At 47.2% G+C, this 16,638-nt stretch overlaps 1 protein-coding gene across 5 annotated transcripts in view; it reads left to right on the top strand.

The window, feature by feature from the left end:
• TIAM1 (TIAM Rac1 associated GEF 1) overlaps window positions 1-16,638 on the top strand; it is a 569,717-nt gene that overhangs the window by 526,521 nt on the left and 26,558 nt on the right. For all 5 annotated transcript variants that reach the window (XM_040338862.1, XM_040338863.1, XM_040338861.1 and 2 more), the window contains 2 exons: window positions 4,399-4,507; window positions 11,918-12,097. In XM_040338862.1, coding sequence (XP_040194796.1) covers window positions 4,399-4,507; window positions 11,918-12,097 — 289 coding nt within the window. The remainder of the gene's footprint in view (window positions 1-4,398; window positions 4,508-11,917; window positions 12,098-16,638) is intronic.

Genomic DNA, 16,638 nt, shown 5'->3' with positions numbered 1-16,638 from the left:
TTTTTACCCTAATGCATTCATTGTATTAAGATAAAAAGCCTTCTGTGTGCAGCAGCCTCCCCTTATTGGCTGCCGCTGCTGTCAATCAAAGTCAGCTAGCCAATCAGGAGCGAGGGGAGGTAAGGCCGAGCCAGGGCTCCGTGTCTGAATGGACACAGGGAGCTGTGACTCTGCTCGGGAGCCCCCATAGCAAGCTGCTTGCTGTGGGGGCACTAAACAGGAGGGAGGGGCCAGGATCACAGAAGAAGGAACCGAGAAGAGGAGGATTGGGGCTGCCCTGTGCAAATTCCCTGCAACAGAGCAGGTAAGTAACATGTTTGTAAAGTCCTTTTTTTTTTCCCCCTAGAAAAATAACAATCACTTTAAGCTTACATTTTTATACTGCTTCCATATCTTCCTGATTATAGAATTTGCAGGCACAGAAAATCGGTACTCATTGTATGCCGTGGTTTTACACCTGGATTTATACCTGCGACGCAGTCGCACATTTGATTGTGAATGTATTATATTGCAGCACTATATATTTTCCCTGCAATATGTTTTAATGAGCACAGGAATACAAACTCCTTTAAAGTGAAGTTCCACCCATAAATATAACATTACATCAGTAGTTTTAAAAAAAATGTCATTAGTCCTTTAAGAATTTTTTTTTTTTTTTTTAGATGCCTTCAAAGTGTTGTTGCTAGGCAGAATAGTTAATCTACACCGCACAGACTCCTGGGAATGTAGTGGGTGTAACTTTCCAGGAGTCTGTGCACTCCCCAGTCTCGAAGAATCATGTGACTTGGACAGTACAGGTGCTGAAACCTGATCTGAAACCTATTACACTGCTTGTGCAACACTGAGCATGTGCGAGATCTGCAAGGCTGAAATCCAGGAAGTCATGCAGTCTGGCTTCATGATGCCCACACTTAAGATGGCCCCAGTCAATTTCTATTTTATAAAGTGTCTAAATGCTGTAACAACCTAACAAAACGGACCTTAGTTTACAGACTAACTTTACTAGAATACATTAAGCTTGTGTATTACAGGGGTATTTATATTTAAAAAGTGAAATTGTGGCCGGAACTCCGCTTTAAGTTTGTAACAATTGGAGCTATTCAGATCTCAGAATATGAACCATGAACACCTTTAGCCCATCTAATCCAGACACTCACATTATTTGTTTAGGCTCCGCCTCTTTTAGGGTTTGTGTACAAGATTTTTTTTTTCATCTGGGCAGCTTTTCTTTCCATACAAGTGGTTGGAAATGTAAAAAAACACTTAATATAGCTTAAAGAGCAGATCAGAGGGAAGTCGGCAGCACCTTTTGAAGGCACTTGAAAGAATCTGAGAAATTTCTGAAGCTGATCTCAAATGCAGGCTGAATGTACTGAAAGCTCGCCGCCTTTGCCCATTTACACAAGACCTGATAAATCTCTACCTGTCATCTCATTGACCTGACTCTCCTCCTTGACTTTTTTTTTTTATCTTTTTGCTCTGCTAGCTTCAATTTTTTAAGCTTTTTTATTATTATTATTATTATTATTATTATTATCAAAGGAAAACTGGCCCAAAATAGTAAAAAAAAACATTTAGCATGAAGCTGTAAATCTCTGGTACTACCATAACCTACTACTACAACCCAAAATAAATTCTCCTGCTCCGTACGATCGCAACAATACCACACGTGTGTATGTTGTTTGTACCCGTAGTACAGCCCAGAAGCAATAGTGCGCATGTGTTTTTTTGTTTGTTTTTTGTCCTACCTAAAACACACTGATGCTAATTAAAAAAAAACAAAAAAAACAAAAAAAACACTGTCCAAAAGTTCAAAATATACTGACCTTGACATTTGACCCTTACTGGACCCAAACACCAACGCTGGCACTGACCTAGATCAAACCTTGATCCAGGTATTTTTCTTTATTTTTTATTTATTTAACCACTTAAGGACCGCCTCCTGCACATATACGTCGGCAGAATGGCATGGCTGGGCACATGCACGTACAGGTACGTCCTCTTTAAAGCGGTGGTTCACCCAAAAATCAACTTTCTGTCACTAGATCCAGCATACTGCTGACATCTGCAGTATGCTGGATTTTTTTTTTGTTGTACTTATCATTTTAGCGGTCTTTCTTCTCCGGCACCGAGCGGTGTATCCTTCCGGGTATAGGCGTTCCTAAATCAAGCGCAGTTGACGGGCTTGGATAGCGCGTCACGCCATCCAGAAATAGCCGCCGTGACTCTCGGCATTTTCCGGCGCCTGCGCAGTCAGCTCTACGCGGCAGGCGCCGTAAGCAGCCGAGAGTCACGTCGGCTATTTCCGGATGGTGTGACGCGCTGTCCAAGCCCATCAATCAACTGCGCTTGATTTAGGAACGCCTACTCCCCGAAGGATTCCCCGCTCGGAGCCGGAGAAGAAAGACCGCTAAAACGATAAGTACAGTATGCTGGATCTAGTGACAGAAAGTTGATTTTTGGGTGAACCTCCGCTTTAAGTGCCCAGCCGTGGGTCGTGGGCACGCTCCCGCGACCCAGTCCGAAGCTCTGTGACCGCAGGACCCGCGGACCCGATCGCCGCTGGAGTCTCGCGATCGGTCCCCCGGAGCTGAAGAACAGGGAGAGCTGTGTGTAAACACAGCTTCCTCGTTCTTCACTGTGGCGCCGTCATCGATCGTGTGTTCCCTTATATAGGGAACCACAATCAATGACGTCACAGTTACAGCCACACCCCCCTACAGTTAGAAACACAGATGAGGTCATACATAACCCCTTCAACGCCCCCTTGTGGTTAACTCCCAAACTGCAATTGTAATTTTCACAGTAAACAATGCATTTTAAATGCATTTTTTGCTGTGAAAATGACAATGGTCCCAAAAATGTGTCAAAATTGTCCGAAGTGTCCGCCATAATGTCGCGGTCATGAAAAAAATCGCTGATCGCCGCCATTAGTAGTAAAAAAAAATATATATATATTTTTTTTAAAAATGCAATAAAACTATCCCCTATTTTGTAAACGATATAAATTTTGCGCAAACCAACCGATAAACGCTTATTGCGTTTTTTTTGTTTTTTTTTTACCAAAAATAGGTAGAAGAATACGTATCGGCCTAAACTGAGGACATTTTTTTTTTTGTATATATTTTTGGGGGATATTTATTATAGCAAAAAGTAAAAATATTGAATTTTTTTCAAAATTGTCGCTCTATTTTTGTTTATAGTGCAAAAATTAAAAACCGCAGAGGTGATCAAATACCACCAAAAGGAAGCTCTATTTGTGGGGAAAAAAGGACGCCAGTTTTGTTTGGGAGCCACGTCGCATGACAGCGCAATTATCAGTTAAAGCGACGCAGTGCCGAAACGCAAAAACTGGCCAGGTCCTTTAGCCGCCTAAAGGTTTGGGTCTTTAGTGGTTAAAAACATTACAAACTACTTTTTTTTTCTGCAAGGAAAGAGAAAGATACATTGTATCCTTCTCCTTTAAAAGAAAGGGAAAAAAACGGACAGGCTTCACATTGACTGATCACTGTGGTAACCAATCAGAGGTTACCACAGCGATTGGGTGACCTTGAACCGGGAGATCCGGGTCTCGATCATTAGTATGGGGCACGGGGGTCTTGGTAAGACACCGGTCTCTGTGCTGGAAGCGTGCCGTGCGGCGCGCTCCTAGAACAAAGGGAGAAACGCATATATGCGGCCCCATGTAAGAAAGCCCAATGCAGTGAGGCTGCATATTCGTTACGTCGGCGTGAAGGGGTTAAAGCGGCGATATGGCCATAGTAAGGCCATAATACTGTTTATTTACAGCCTCCTGAAACTTTGCTAACAATACAGGAGCTTCTAATGACCTGTATAAAATATCGGACGAAAAAGTGCATTTGGAGCGATCCTCTGATAATGTGTTCATTCCTAGATCGTTTTCAGGAGCCGATCACGTCAGTTCATGCAAAAAAAATTCGATGAGGACAAGCATGAAAAATGTTCTCGTAAGAAAACAGAACAAACAATTTTTGTGTAATTTAGTGTAGTATTTGTACGGAAAAATGGAGTGACCAAGACCACGCATGCTCAGAAACTAAAGAATATATTACTTTACAATAAATCGCTTCCAAATTTGTATTCTGTTTTGAGAAAATTGTTGTAACTTTAGTAACCTATTCATTTTCGATATGAGTATGCAAAAAAAACAAAAAATGGTTGATCATTACGAGGTTCTAGGGCCCATTCGCTTGGTTTGCATTGGGCTGTATTAGAATGTAGAATTGCCAAGTGCAATCCCAACACATAGACAAGGCTATTTCCTTATTTCCTGTTTCAGTCCACACCAAAGCAACCTGTTGAATCGGTCCTTAAATTGAATGATGCTTTTTTTGTTTAAATCGCACTTTAACTTGTTCTATGTCTTTTCTTCCACAGAAAGTCCTGTTTTCTCTGGGTGGATCTTTCCTATATTACGCCGATCGGTTCAAGTTGTACAGTGCCTTCTGCGCCAGTCACACCAAGGTCCCGAAAGTTTTAGTGAAAGGTAAGAAGGTTCAAGTCCTTTTTTGAGTTGTATTACCCCGGGCAAAAGCTGGACGGTGGTAATTCCATCTATATTTTTAAGCGCATTGTATAATCTGTGACCTGTTCATGCCTTTAGCTTCTGTTGGTATTCAGAATTTCTGTATCATGGTGTCAGAGACTTGGCCCCCAAGCCAGCCATTATGGTGGTAAAAGCAGAGCTGGGATTGGCAGCACATCGGGGTTTGCCATTGCTGGTCTCCTTATGATAATGGGGTGGGGTTTTGATATCTCTTATGTGTTTATTTCTGCATCTCCAGTGGGATTGGACAACTATGAGTAGGCTGGAGGCATATAGCTTCAACACCCCATCGTACCCATTTTCTTCCCGTCCCTGCCAGCTTTGTTCAGATGGGGACCCATGAAGATTCAATCAGAGGCTTTCTGAAAGCAAACATCTGCTGCAATCGTTTTGGAAAACCCATGATGCCCTGTGACACGAATGTCATGGGTGCACTATTAAATGTTCTACAATTAAAGGATATGTAAAGGTTCGTGTTTAAAAAAATAAAAATAAATCATACTTGCCTCCTCTGGGCGCCGATCCTTCTTCCTCTGGGGTCCCTCAGTGTCACTCCTGGCTCCTCCTCTTCTCGAGTGCCCCGGTTGAAAGCCACACTTCCTCGGGCACTTGTGTGGGCGTGCTCCCGTTTCCTGCTGCTGCGTCCATTGACAGACAGCAGGACTGGGCCCCGGCGCCTGTGTCTTTGGATTTGGTTGACAGCAATGGGAGCCAGTGGCTGCGCTGCTATTAACCTATCAAATCAGGACCTGAGACACCAGCTGGAGCTGGTGTGCTTGTCCTCGCTGCTGAAAAGACCAGGTTCAGGTAAGTAAAAGGGAGGCTCTGGAGGGCTGCTGCATCACAGGTGGTTTGTTTTTCACCTTAATGCATAGAATGCTTTAAAGGGGTTGTAAACCCTCCTGTTTGTTTCACCTAAAAGGCGCCTGGGGGCGGGGCCGAGTCCTGCATTTGGCAGCCATGGACACCGAATGTAGGACTCAGGAGCGCGCCCGCAAGGTAACCCCCTTGGGAGAGAGCTTCCCACAGGGGGTTATCTGATGCAGGGGGGAGCCAAGAGAGCCGCCGGGGGGACCCCAGAAAACGGCGTTCGGGCCACACTGTGCAAAACGAGCTGCACAGTGGAGGGAAGTATGACATGTTTGTTTTAAAAAAAAAAAAACCTACAGTAGGTGAACCCGATATTGTGTCAATCTCGCTCTCTTTCTCGGCGAGATTGAGCACCTACGAGCCCCATCGCGGGAGCCAGCGCCGAGCTGGCTTGCCGCGATGGAGACAGAGCCGTCATAGAAGCGACGGGAGATCCGACTTGGATTCCCGCCAATTCTACACGTGTGCGGCGTTTGTTATGAATCCTGAGGGGGAAGTCCCCGCTGGATTTTAAATAAAAATCCGGCATGGGTTCCCCCCTCAAGAGCATACCGGGCCCTTAGGTCTGTTATGGGTTGTAAGGAGAGCCCCCCTACGCCGAAAAAAAACGGCGTAGGGGGTCCCCCTACAATCCATACCAGACCCGTATCCAAAGCACGCTACCCGGCCAGCCAGGAAGGGAGTGGGGACGAGCGAGCGCCCCCCCCCCCTCCTGAGCCGTACCAGGCTGCATGCCCTCAACATGGGGGGGTTGGGTGCTCTGGGGCAGGGGGGCGCACTGCGGCCCCCCCCACCTCAGAGCACCCTGTCCCCATGTTGATGAGGACAGGGCCCCTTCCCGACAACCCTGGCCGTTGGTTGTCGGGGTATGCGGGCGGGAGGCTTATCGGAATCTGGGAGCCCCCTTTAATAAGGGGGCCCCCAGATACCGGCCCCCCACCCTAAGTGAATGAGTATGGGGTACATCGTACCCCTACCCATTCACCTGCAAGAAAAGTGGTAAACACAAATAAACCACACAGGGTATTAAAATATTTTATTAGTCTGCTCCGGAGGCCCCCCCCTGTCTTCTTTATTAGCTCTTTTACCAGGGGGAGCTTCTTCTTTGACGTCTTCGGGTGGGTGGGGGCCGCCGTCTGGTTCTCTTCCACCGCCGGGGGGGTCGCTTTTTAAAAAGCCCCCACCCCCCGGCGGGTTTCCTCCGGCGTCTTCGGCGGGGGGGCTTCTTCCGCTATCCCGACGGGTCTTCTCGTGGGTAGGTATCACATGGGTAGGTACAGAGCATGATGGGACTGTGAGGCCTATATAGGTCCGATGCAAGGCACGCATCCGTCATTTCAGCGAGAAGAACCGGCGTGTCAACATCGGGAGAAGAAGAGAAGTGAAGAACATGACGTCACAGCACGGAAGAAGAACTCGCAGCACGGAAGGAGAAGAAGACGTACAGCACGGAAGAAGGCACCGGACAGCGAGACGAAGAACCGGGGTGCGCCGAGTCAACAGCGGAGAGCGGCGAACATAGTAGGAGACCCCCCGGATAGCGGAGAAGACCCGTCGGGATAGCGGAAGAAGAAGCCCCCCCGCCGAAGACGCCGGAGGAATCCTGCCGGGGGGTGGGGGCTTTTTTAAAAGCGACCCCCCCCGGCGGTGGAAGAGAACCAGACGGCGGCCCCCACCCACCCGAAGACGTCAAAGAAGAAGCTCCCCCTGGTAAAAGAGCTAATAAGGAAGACAGGGGGGGCCTCCGGAGCAGACTAATAAAATATTTTAATACCCTGTGTGGTTTATTTGTGTTTTTACCACTTTTCTTGCAGGTGAATGGGTAGGGGTACGATGTACCCCATACTCATTCACTTAGGGTGGGGGGCCGGTATCTGGGGGCCCCCTTATTAAAGGGGGCTCCCAGATTCCGATAAGCCTCCCGCCCGCATACCCCGACAACCAACGGCCAGGGTTGTCGGGAAGGGGCCCTGTCCTCATCAACATGGGGACAGGGTGCTCTGAGGTGGTGGGGCCGCAGTGCGCCCCCCTGCCCCAGAGCACCCAACCCCCCCATATTGAGGGCATGCAGCCTGGTACGGCTCAGGAGGGGGGGGGGGCGCTCGCTCGTCCCCACTCCCTTCCTGGCTGGCCGGGTAGCGTGCTTTGGATACGGGTCTGGTATGGATTGTAGGGGGACCCCCTACGCCGTTTTTTTTCGGCGTAGGGGGGCTCTCCTTACAACCCATAACAGACCTAAGGGCCCGGTATGCTCCTGAGGGGGGAACCCATGCCGGATTTTTATTTAAAATCCGGCGGGGACTTCCCCCTCAGGATTCATAACAAACGCCGCACACGTGTAGAATTGGCGGGAATCCAAGTCGGATCTCCCGTCGCTTCTATGACGCGCTTGCTGGGATGTGCTGTCACTATTCCAGTGAGTGCGAGATGTCGGCGAGATCTCGGCACCATGTCGCCGAGAATCAGCGCGATGTTGTCGTGCTAAAAACACAAACACCTACTGTATAGTGTCACTTTAAGGTGAAAAATCTTGTGGGTTTACAACCCCTTTAATATTTTATGGTCAAGTGGTTAGCACTTCCGCCTAGCAGCACTAGTGTCGCCTGTTCGAATTCCAACCGTGACACTACCTGCATGGAGTTTGCATGTCCTCCCTGTGCATGCGTGTGTTTCCTCGGGTACTATGGTTTGCTCCCACACTCGAAAGACAGGCTGGAATCTTTATTGCCTTCTGTCTAAATTGTCCCTAGTATGTGTATTTATGAATGTGCATTGGGGACCTTTAGATTTGAAAGCTCCATAAGGACAGGCAGGGATGGACTGGCCATCTGGACTACAGGGAGTTTCCCGGTGGGCCGATGGCTCAGTGGGCCGGCTTCAGTGACAGCGGACCGCCGCCCCCTCCTCCCCGCAGTGTTCACCTCCTCTCCCCCCCCCGCAGCGTTCACCTCCTCTCCCCCCCCCCGCAGCGTTCACCTCCTCTCCCCCCCCCGCAGCGTTCACCTCCTCTCCCCCCCCTGCAGCGTTCACCTCCTCTCCCTCCCCGCAGCGTTCACCTCCTCTCCCTCCCCGCAGCGTTCACCTCCTCTCCCTCCCCGCAGCGTTCACCTCCTCTCCCTCCCCGCAGCGTTCACCTCCTCTCCCTCCCCGCAGCGTTCACCTCCTCTCCCTCCCCGCAGCGTTCACCTCCTCTCCCTCCCCGCAGCGTTCACCTCCTCTCCCTCCCCGCAGCGTTCACCTCCTCTCCCTCCCCGCAGCATCATGTAATAAAGTAGAACGGCTAATGGCTAGGGAGGGGGGCTTGGGTGGCCATCAGGGTTGGCCAACCAGGGGGGGGCGGGTTTGTCTGGCCGCCCACATTGGAGAAACCTGTCAGTGGGCCAGACTGGATGAAGTCCAGGGCCAAATTTTTATCCCAGTCCAGCCCTGAGGACAGGGACTGATGTGAATGTACAATACAATCCCGTAAATTGATGGCGCTACACAAGTACAAAACATTTAAGCTGAATATTGTCTAAATACAAGAGACCGGCATATTCTTCCTTGAATCTTGGCATGCTTTGTGTATTTCTTGCAGATCTGTGCAGTAATCCAGTAAGACAGTTTACCTCTGTGTAGGAGCTTCCTGTAATAAAGACCGCTCACTGCTGTTCTCTCTCCTTGTGCAGGGTGACTGGTCTTGTCTCCGCCCCCCTCCTGTATTTATCTGTAGACAGCCTGTAGTAGATGGAGCTGCTGGCCCCCTCCCACAGCGCCATCTACTGTACAGCACAGTGATGATATCACCACTACTTTTAAAAAGGTGAAATCAGGGCATTTGGCTTTACGGCTATTGAGGAATATATTTTAAATGAAAATGTCTGTGCCTGCAGCTTGGCTTTAAAGCGCTCCTTGTCAAACCCCCTTATTCCCATCAACGTTTTCAGCAGTTGATCTACAGCTTGTTCCTGGACTTCCTCTGTAAGTGGCTCCTGTATTTTACTTCAGTGCAGCAAGCTGAGCTGAGGCTTTAAACATTTTTTTTTCTTTCAACAGTGACTGTATAGTATTGAAAATGTCAGAATAATTTAGCTTGAAATAAAACTAGCCTGAGTAATAGAGGCAGATGTGTTCAAGATGGAGAGAATTCATTTTCATGTTCAATAGTTTTAATTTTTTTTTTAAGGTGAATGCAATAGCGAAATGACATCTCTCTCCTCTTCATTCTGGAAACCTTTATGGTTTTCTTTGTAAGGTCCTCCTTTTGATTGGGGAGCCTTTGTTGCAGAAGATTACCAAGTCTCTTTGTGTGCCTTCATAGGGTCGGGTTTTAGCACATCAGCCGCCGGGATGAAAGTAGGCTACAGCTGAGCTACTTTATCAGGCATTAAATATTAAGAAGCCATTTATGTTCCCCTTGACTTGTAAATGCCAAGCGGACCATTAGTTCTTGCATGTTTGTTTTCGGTGGTCATTGCACACTGAAAGTGAACCTGTGCTCACTGCAGCTCTGAAAAGCAGAACCCGAGAAGTGCCTACAAGGACTTTCAGGGACATCTAGGGTGCCATGTGAACTTCATTATGTGACTCTCAGCCTTAAAGTGGTTGTAAACCCAAAAAGCGATTTAAAAAATAAAAACCTGCAAGACAAAGCCATAATGAGCTAGTACGACTAGCATACTAGCTCATAAAACAAAACATGATAATCGAGCGCACTCCCTGTTAGTGTCTAGAGGTCACAACCTAAAATGGGATTGGATTAGGGATGGGAACGAAGGATGAAAAAAGAAAAGGAAAAGGAAAATTGTCCCAGAGAACAGTGCTTTGGAGGAAATTTAGTAGTCCATCAAATAGTCCATAGCACTATAGCCTTGCTTTAGATGGCTGCCAGCTGACAGATGAAGTGTAATCTGTATAGAAACAAAAAAAGACAAAGTGCAGCGCCTTCTAAGCGTAGCGAGCAAGTTTAATTGAAGTAAAATGTTAGAAACATATAAAAGACCTACTCACAAACATAAGTAGGTACAGGCAGGAATATAGGTGTCATCCGCGTGTGTTTCCCGGGGACCGTTCGATGTCCTGGTACAGGCAGCGTGGAGATGTCCCTCTCTGTACAGCAGCGGCGGCAGGAACTTACCTTAGATCGAAGCCGTCCTCGTCTCCCCCCTCCGGCTTCAGACATCTCTCCGGAAGGTTACCCTTTGTGGGAAATATCTCCTAAACCGTGTAGGTTTAGGAGATATTGCAAACACCTACAGGTAAGCCTTAATCTAGGCTTACCTGTAGGTGAATCATGTCAGAGTGGGTTTACAACCACTTTAAAGAGGAAGTAAACCCTAATGGGTTTTACTTCCTCTTTATTCCCCTGCAAAGTAAAAGCATAATGGGCTAGTATGCATCGCATATTAAAGATTCGTTATTTTATTTTCTAAATAGGTTCCTTTAACCACTTAAGGACCGCCTCCTGCACATATACGCAGCGCTGTATCCTGGCCTAGGCCAACAAGGCCCAGGGCAGCACGGAAAGAGCCCCCCGCCGTTGGCTTCCGCTGCTGTCAATCAAATCCAGTGACGCGGCCGCCGGGGGGCGGGGCCGAGTCATACACTCAGCGTCTATGGAAGCCCAGTGTATGACACAGGAGCGAGCCCTCAAGATAGCGCTTCCCAGAGGGGGTTGTCTAACGCAGGGAGGAGCCGCGAGAACCGCCGTGGGACCCCAGAACAGGACGATCGGGGCCAATCTGTGTGCAAAACTAACTGCACAGTGGAGGCAAGTATGACATGTTTGTTGTTAAAAAAAAAAAAAAAAATTTAACCTTTAGTATCACTTTAATGAGTTGCTAACCCAACAGGTTCCTTGCTGCTTTACTTGCCTGCATGCTTGTTCTTGGCATTAGTTATGCTGTGTGCTCCAAAACGGCGTGGGAGAGTGTTGTTTAGGCAAACTAGCCAATCGGTGGGTGTGCTTAAACTGCTACCTACTGGCAGCCTTAATGAGAAAAAATTCCGACCAAAAAAACTACATGGGGTCTCATTATCATTTTAATGATGGCCCCAGGAAGTGCTGCAGCGAAAATAATTTTGCATGGACAGTGTAAGTCCACTTGAAAATCTCGAATTTGTTGATAAGTGAAGGAACCCTGTAATTCAAAAGCAGTCGTAGAGCCGCAAGTTGCATGCCCGATTTAGCACATAACTGTGACTTAAGTAGAAGTACACGTGTACACTTGCTAGAATTCTGACCTATATCGGTGTTTTCCTGAAAATGCTTACTCCTGCTGTTATAATGGTGGCGGTAATACGAAGCACGCAGAGAACAGTGCTGGATAAATAGAAGAGGTTGTAGGCTACGGACATGCTTCAAGGCACACCGTTCTTTCATATATTCCAAGATCAAAGCAATTTTCTGACTAATTAGTCTAAATGTATTCCCAGATTGTAATAATTCCTCTGGGGAGTTCCCATTGTGGCTTGTCTGACTGTGATTTTCTATTCTTTCAGCTAAAACAGACCAGCATTTCAAAGCGTTTCTAGATGCCCAGAACCCGAAGCAGCAGCACTCCTCAACCCTGGAGTCTTACCTGATCAAACCCATCCAGCGCATTCTCAAGTACCCACTGCTTCTGAAAGAGCTCTACTCGTTAACGGACGCGGAGAGTGAAGAGCATTACCACTTGGATGGTAAGGATGCAGAGGGGTGCCACAGCTCACATAGGTTTTTAAAAGGGGTGTTTAAAGTAGGGCTGTTACTGATCAAATTTTTCTGTTTGATTAATCGTTTTTATCAATTAATCGACTAATTTCGATTAATTATAACGCACATACAGATCTAACTACTTTTAGATGATCTCCTTGCAGGCTGATTCCCAGTGCAGCTACCAACCACTGGAAAAATGGATAGCGGGATACAAAAAAACACACAAAGGCAGCGCTCAATGGGAATAGCATTAAAACTTTTATAGTCTTCAAGTAGGTAACAAAATAAATATGGCACTGGAGATAAAATCGATGTAGCTACATAAACTGTAAAAATGGTGCGAGTAATACCAAACAGTACCAAAAGCAGTCATGTAGCTAAGTATGATACTGGTATAAAAATGTGAACAATGATACCACTGCTGAATCCAGATGAGGAGGGGTTAACATCAGTCCATCTGCATGTAGATGTCCAATGAATGGAATTATCACAACTCCCAGTGGATGGTTGTAGAATCCCAGGTTGATAGAAGGAAGTGATAGAGGGAAGTGTAACAGCCCTTGCGTGTGGCAGATAGTAAGGTCCCGCCTGCATGCAGATATGAAGGCACAGCAAAGGAGCCCTTCAGATGGACACGGCAAGCCCAGCCGGTGTCCGTGACGTCACCGGATCTCAACGGAACTCCCTGAAGGCCCAGAAGCCGGCTAAGAGGTGAGTACCAATCAAAAGAATTTTTATCGATCAAAAAGATTAAAGATTAATTAAAAGTTAATTTGCACAGCCCTAGTTTAAAGTGATTGTAAGCCTACTTTTTTTTTTTTTTTAACTAAAACCTCATACACATGATCGGCTTCCCATTGGACAACGCCATGGATTTTTGTCCGAAGGGTGTTGGCCGTGAACTTGTTCTGCATACAGACGGCAGAACTTTTTCCAGCCAACATTCACGAAACTACGTGTTTTTTTCTGCTCCTTGGCGGCACCCTTTGGGCAACTTCTGCTAATGTTGTCTTATGGTCAGCATTGCTTCTGAGCATGCGTGTTTGGACTTTGGATTTTAGTCCGACGGAGAACATTTGTTGTCGGGCAATTTGAGAGCATGGCTAATCCAACATTTGTTGTCGGAAATTCCGAGAACACTTGTCCGATGGAGCATACAGGCAGTCGGATTATCCGACAAAACCCTTCCATCGCACAATTGTTGTCGGAATATCCGATCGTGTGTACGAGGCTTTACAAACCTGTTTTACTTTCCTGCTCTGTAATTGTTTTTGCACAGAGCCGTCCCAATTCTCCTCTTGTAGGATCCCTCGCCATTGCTCCTACCTCTTGCTGAGTGCCCTTATAGTAAGCCACTTGCTATGGGGGCACTCATGTGGGCTGGATCCCATGCTGCGCTGCGTGTGACCATAGATACACATGGTGTGGCTCGGCCTTGCCGGCTACTCTCTCCTTACGGGCTTAAAGGGGTGGTAAAGGTAAATAAATTCCCCCCCCGTTTTACTTACCTGAGCACTCGAAAGTCCAGCACTCGCCCCCGTCATCCTCCTCGTTTCTCAGCCTGGCCGTTGATTGGCTACACTGGATGGATTGAAAGCAGCCCAGCCATAGGCTCGCGCTGCTGTCTTTTGACTCGCATCCAATGGCGCGGCGTGCCGGGGCCAAGTGATACAGTGAGCGGCAATAGCCGCCGGCTGTATAACGGGAGCGCGCCCGCTCGCATGAAGGTGTTAAGTTCTTGCAGAGAGGGGCCGAGACAGCCGCCAAGGGACCCCAGAAGACCAGGTTCGGGGACACTGTGCAAAACGAGCTGCACAGTGGAGGTAAGTAGAACATGTTATTTAAAAAAAAAATTTTTTTTTAACTTTGCAACCCCTTTAATTGACAGCAGCAGGAGCCAATGAGCCCGCTGCTGCCTCCATGTCCAGTGACAAGAGAGAGAAAGCACAGCTCTGGATTGAGATCAGGCCCAAGTAAGTAAAAGGGGGGCTGGGGGGTAGCTGGACGCAGAAGGCATTGGGGGGCTGGGGGGTACCTGGACACAGAAGATTTGTTACCTTAATGCAGAGAATGCATTAAAGTAAAGAAATCTTCTACCTTTACAACCACTTTAATGTTACCTGCAGGCTTGAATTCTTTCTTTTGTATACATGATATTCATATTGAATTGCACATTTGCACACACAGAAAGTTGACGCTTATCCCCTCCATTGCTGAGGTCCTGGATTCAGCTTTCACCAGGAACATTATCCACATGGAGTTTGTATGTGTTTTGTGACTATTGTCTCCACTTCTCTGTTATATTTAAAAATCAGTAAAAACATCAAAGGTTCACTTTAACCCCTTCACGCCGACCGTACGCAAATATGCGTTCTCAGCTTGGGTTGTACCAGGTTGATGCTGTCCCACCGGGAGGCCCAGGCTACCAGCTAACTCATCCACTGGCTGGCCAGAGACCCGAACAATGCCGGAATCGGCTTTGATCGAGTCTTGGATCTAGTAACCTGGAAGTGAGGTCATGACATCACTTTCAGTTTACTCGGCTGCCAATCTCGCCAATTTAAAAAAGTCCCTAGTATTCAAAAACGGCGATTTTGGCATTTTGACTACTTTTAAATACAAAGGAGGGATTTGGGGTCTTATAGACCCCCGATCCTTCCATAAAGAGTACTTGTCACCCCTATTTCTGTCACAAGGGATGTTTACGTTCCTTGTGACAGCAATAAAAATTAGGATTTTTTTTTTAAAGAGACGGTGTAAAAAAAAGAAAGAAAAAAAAGATATATATTTTTTTTAAAGTCCCCCGTTTCTCCATGCTTGCGTGCAGAAGCAAACGGATACATGTGAGGTATCACCGTGATCGGTAGAGAAATAATTCTAGCACAATAACTCCTCTAACTCTAAACTATTAACCTGTAGAAATGTTAAAAGCGTTGCCTATGGAGATTTTTAAGTATTGTAGTTTGTCGCCATTCCATGTCAGAAAAAGTCTTTGGCATGAAAAGGGTTAAGCTCTGAGAAGAAGCTGCTTCACAGTTAATTATGGCATTAGCACGTACCTGCTGGTTGTGACACATTTAACTTTTAATAGTGCACTGGGGGAATGAATACATCTACAAGCAAAATAAAACGCGTTCATAGGCAGTTTAGAACATTATGGTTCATTTTGCATGAGTAATGCAGGGTGGCTATCATTCATTAATCATGACTTCAATTATTCTCTCAGTCACCAACCAGTAACACGCAAGAAAGAGTGTTGGAGCTATAGTATGACTGACAGTAAAACCAGGCTTTCCAGGACAGTAGTTACAGTAGTATCCTTTAGCAATGTTTTCCTAACAGCCCTGAATATTGAATGTAGGGACACTGGGATTGATTTTACTAAAGGCAAATCCACTCTGCGCTACAAGTGCGCATGGAAGGGAAACCGCTGTAGATCTGAGGGGAAGCTCTGCTGATTTCTGTCATCCAATCATGTGTAGCAAGGTCCCAAGTCTTCTCTAGTCTGAGAACATTTTAGAGCCAAGAACTGCTGACATCCTTCTATACAGAGTGAGTTGCAAGGCATAGTGGGTAATGCAAGTTGTATTCATGGGCGCCAGACACTTCTTGAATGCAAAGAGATTTTATTTCTCTTAAACAGAACTTTGGGAGAGAGGGTTAGGGCCAGGACACCCTTAGGTAGTTGCAATGTTAATTGGCAGACTCAGAGACTTCTACAGGTAGACAGCAATGTAGGGTAAGGCATCCAGCATCCTATGGCAATAGTCTTTAACAGTAAACTTCTAACACAAGGTGTAACAGTTCCTTAATTTTCGCTACAATCACTTCTTGTAGTTATTCAACCTACCGAACTCCCAGTCTCTCACTAGACTAGATGTTTCACTGCCACTGAATCCCTCGAGCTCCTCCAATCTTCACAGTAGTATCTTCCTCAAGTGTTACCCCCACCTCTTTGCTGGGTCTCTAGCTTGGCACTCTAGATACTTCTCAAGCTTCAACCCACTGGCCTGCTCGGTCCCTGTCTTGACACCCACGTCTGCTCTGCAAGCGTCGCCTCCGCTGGTTGGGTCCCTGGCTTGATACCCGCTGAAGTTTCCAGATTCTTCACCGTCCCAGTTTGGTGAGATTACTGCTCCGGTACTGGCTTCAGCTACTCACTGTGGTCCCTGGTAACAAGGTGGTCAGTCCCTTATTGGCGACCGCTTCCCCCTCTACCTCCAATCGTGACAGGTTCTCTGGCTGGCAGAACTGTTGTCTCTGGTTGGACTGCATGCCGCAATCCCAACCCTGCGCTACTCTCCTGCTTCTGGATAGGCCCTCAGAAAGCCTAGCAGCCAGATGTGCCCGGGATGGGCCCAATCTTCGGCCTAGCAGCCCGGGGCAGTACAACACATGTCCACCCAGACAGCCGTCCAGGTGACACAGAACCCCGATCACCTGACTCCATCTAAATGTATAGGTTCTCCCAGCATGCCAAGGGATTCAAGAAAACCCCTGCCAATTGGCTGAGACGCCCTATATA

The sequence above is a fragment of the Rana temporaria genome, chromosome 2, assembly GCF_905171775.1.
Source record: "Rana temporaria chromosome 2, aRanTem1.1, whole genome shotgun sequence".
NCBI lineage: Eukaryota > Metazoa > Chordata > Amphibia > Anura > Ranidae > Rana > Rana temporaria.
This window is presented reverse-complemented; position numbering and strand designations above follow the sequence as displayed.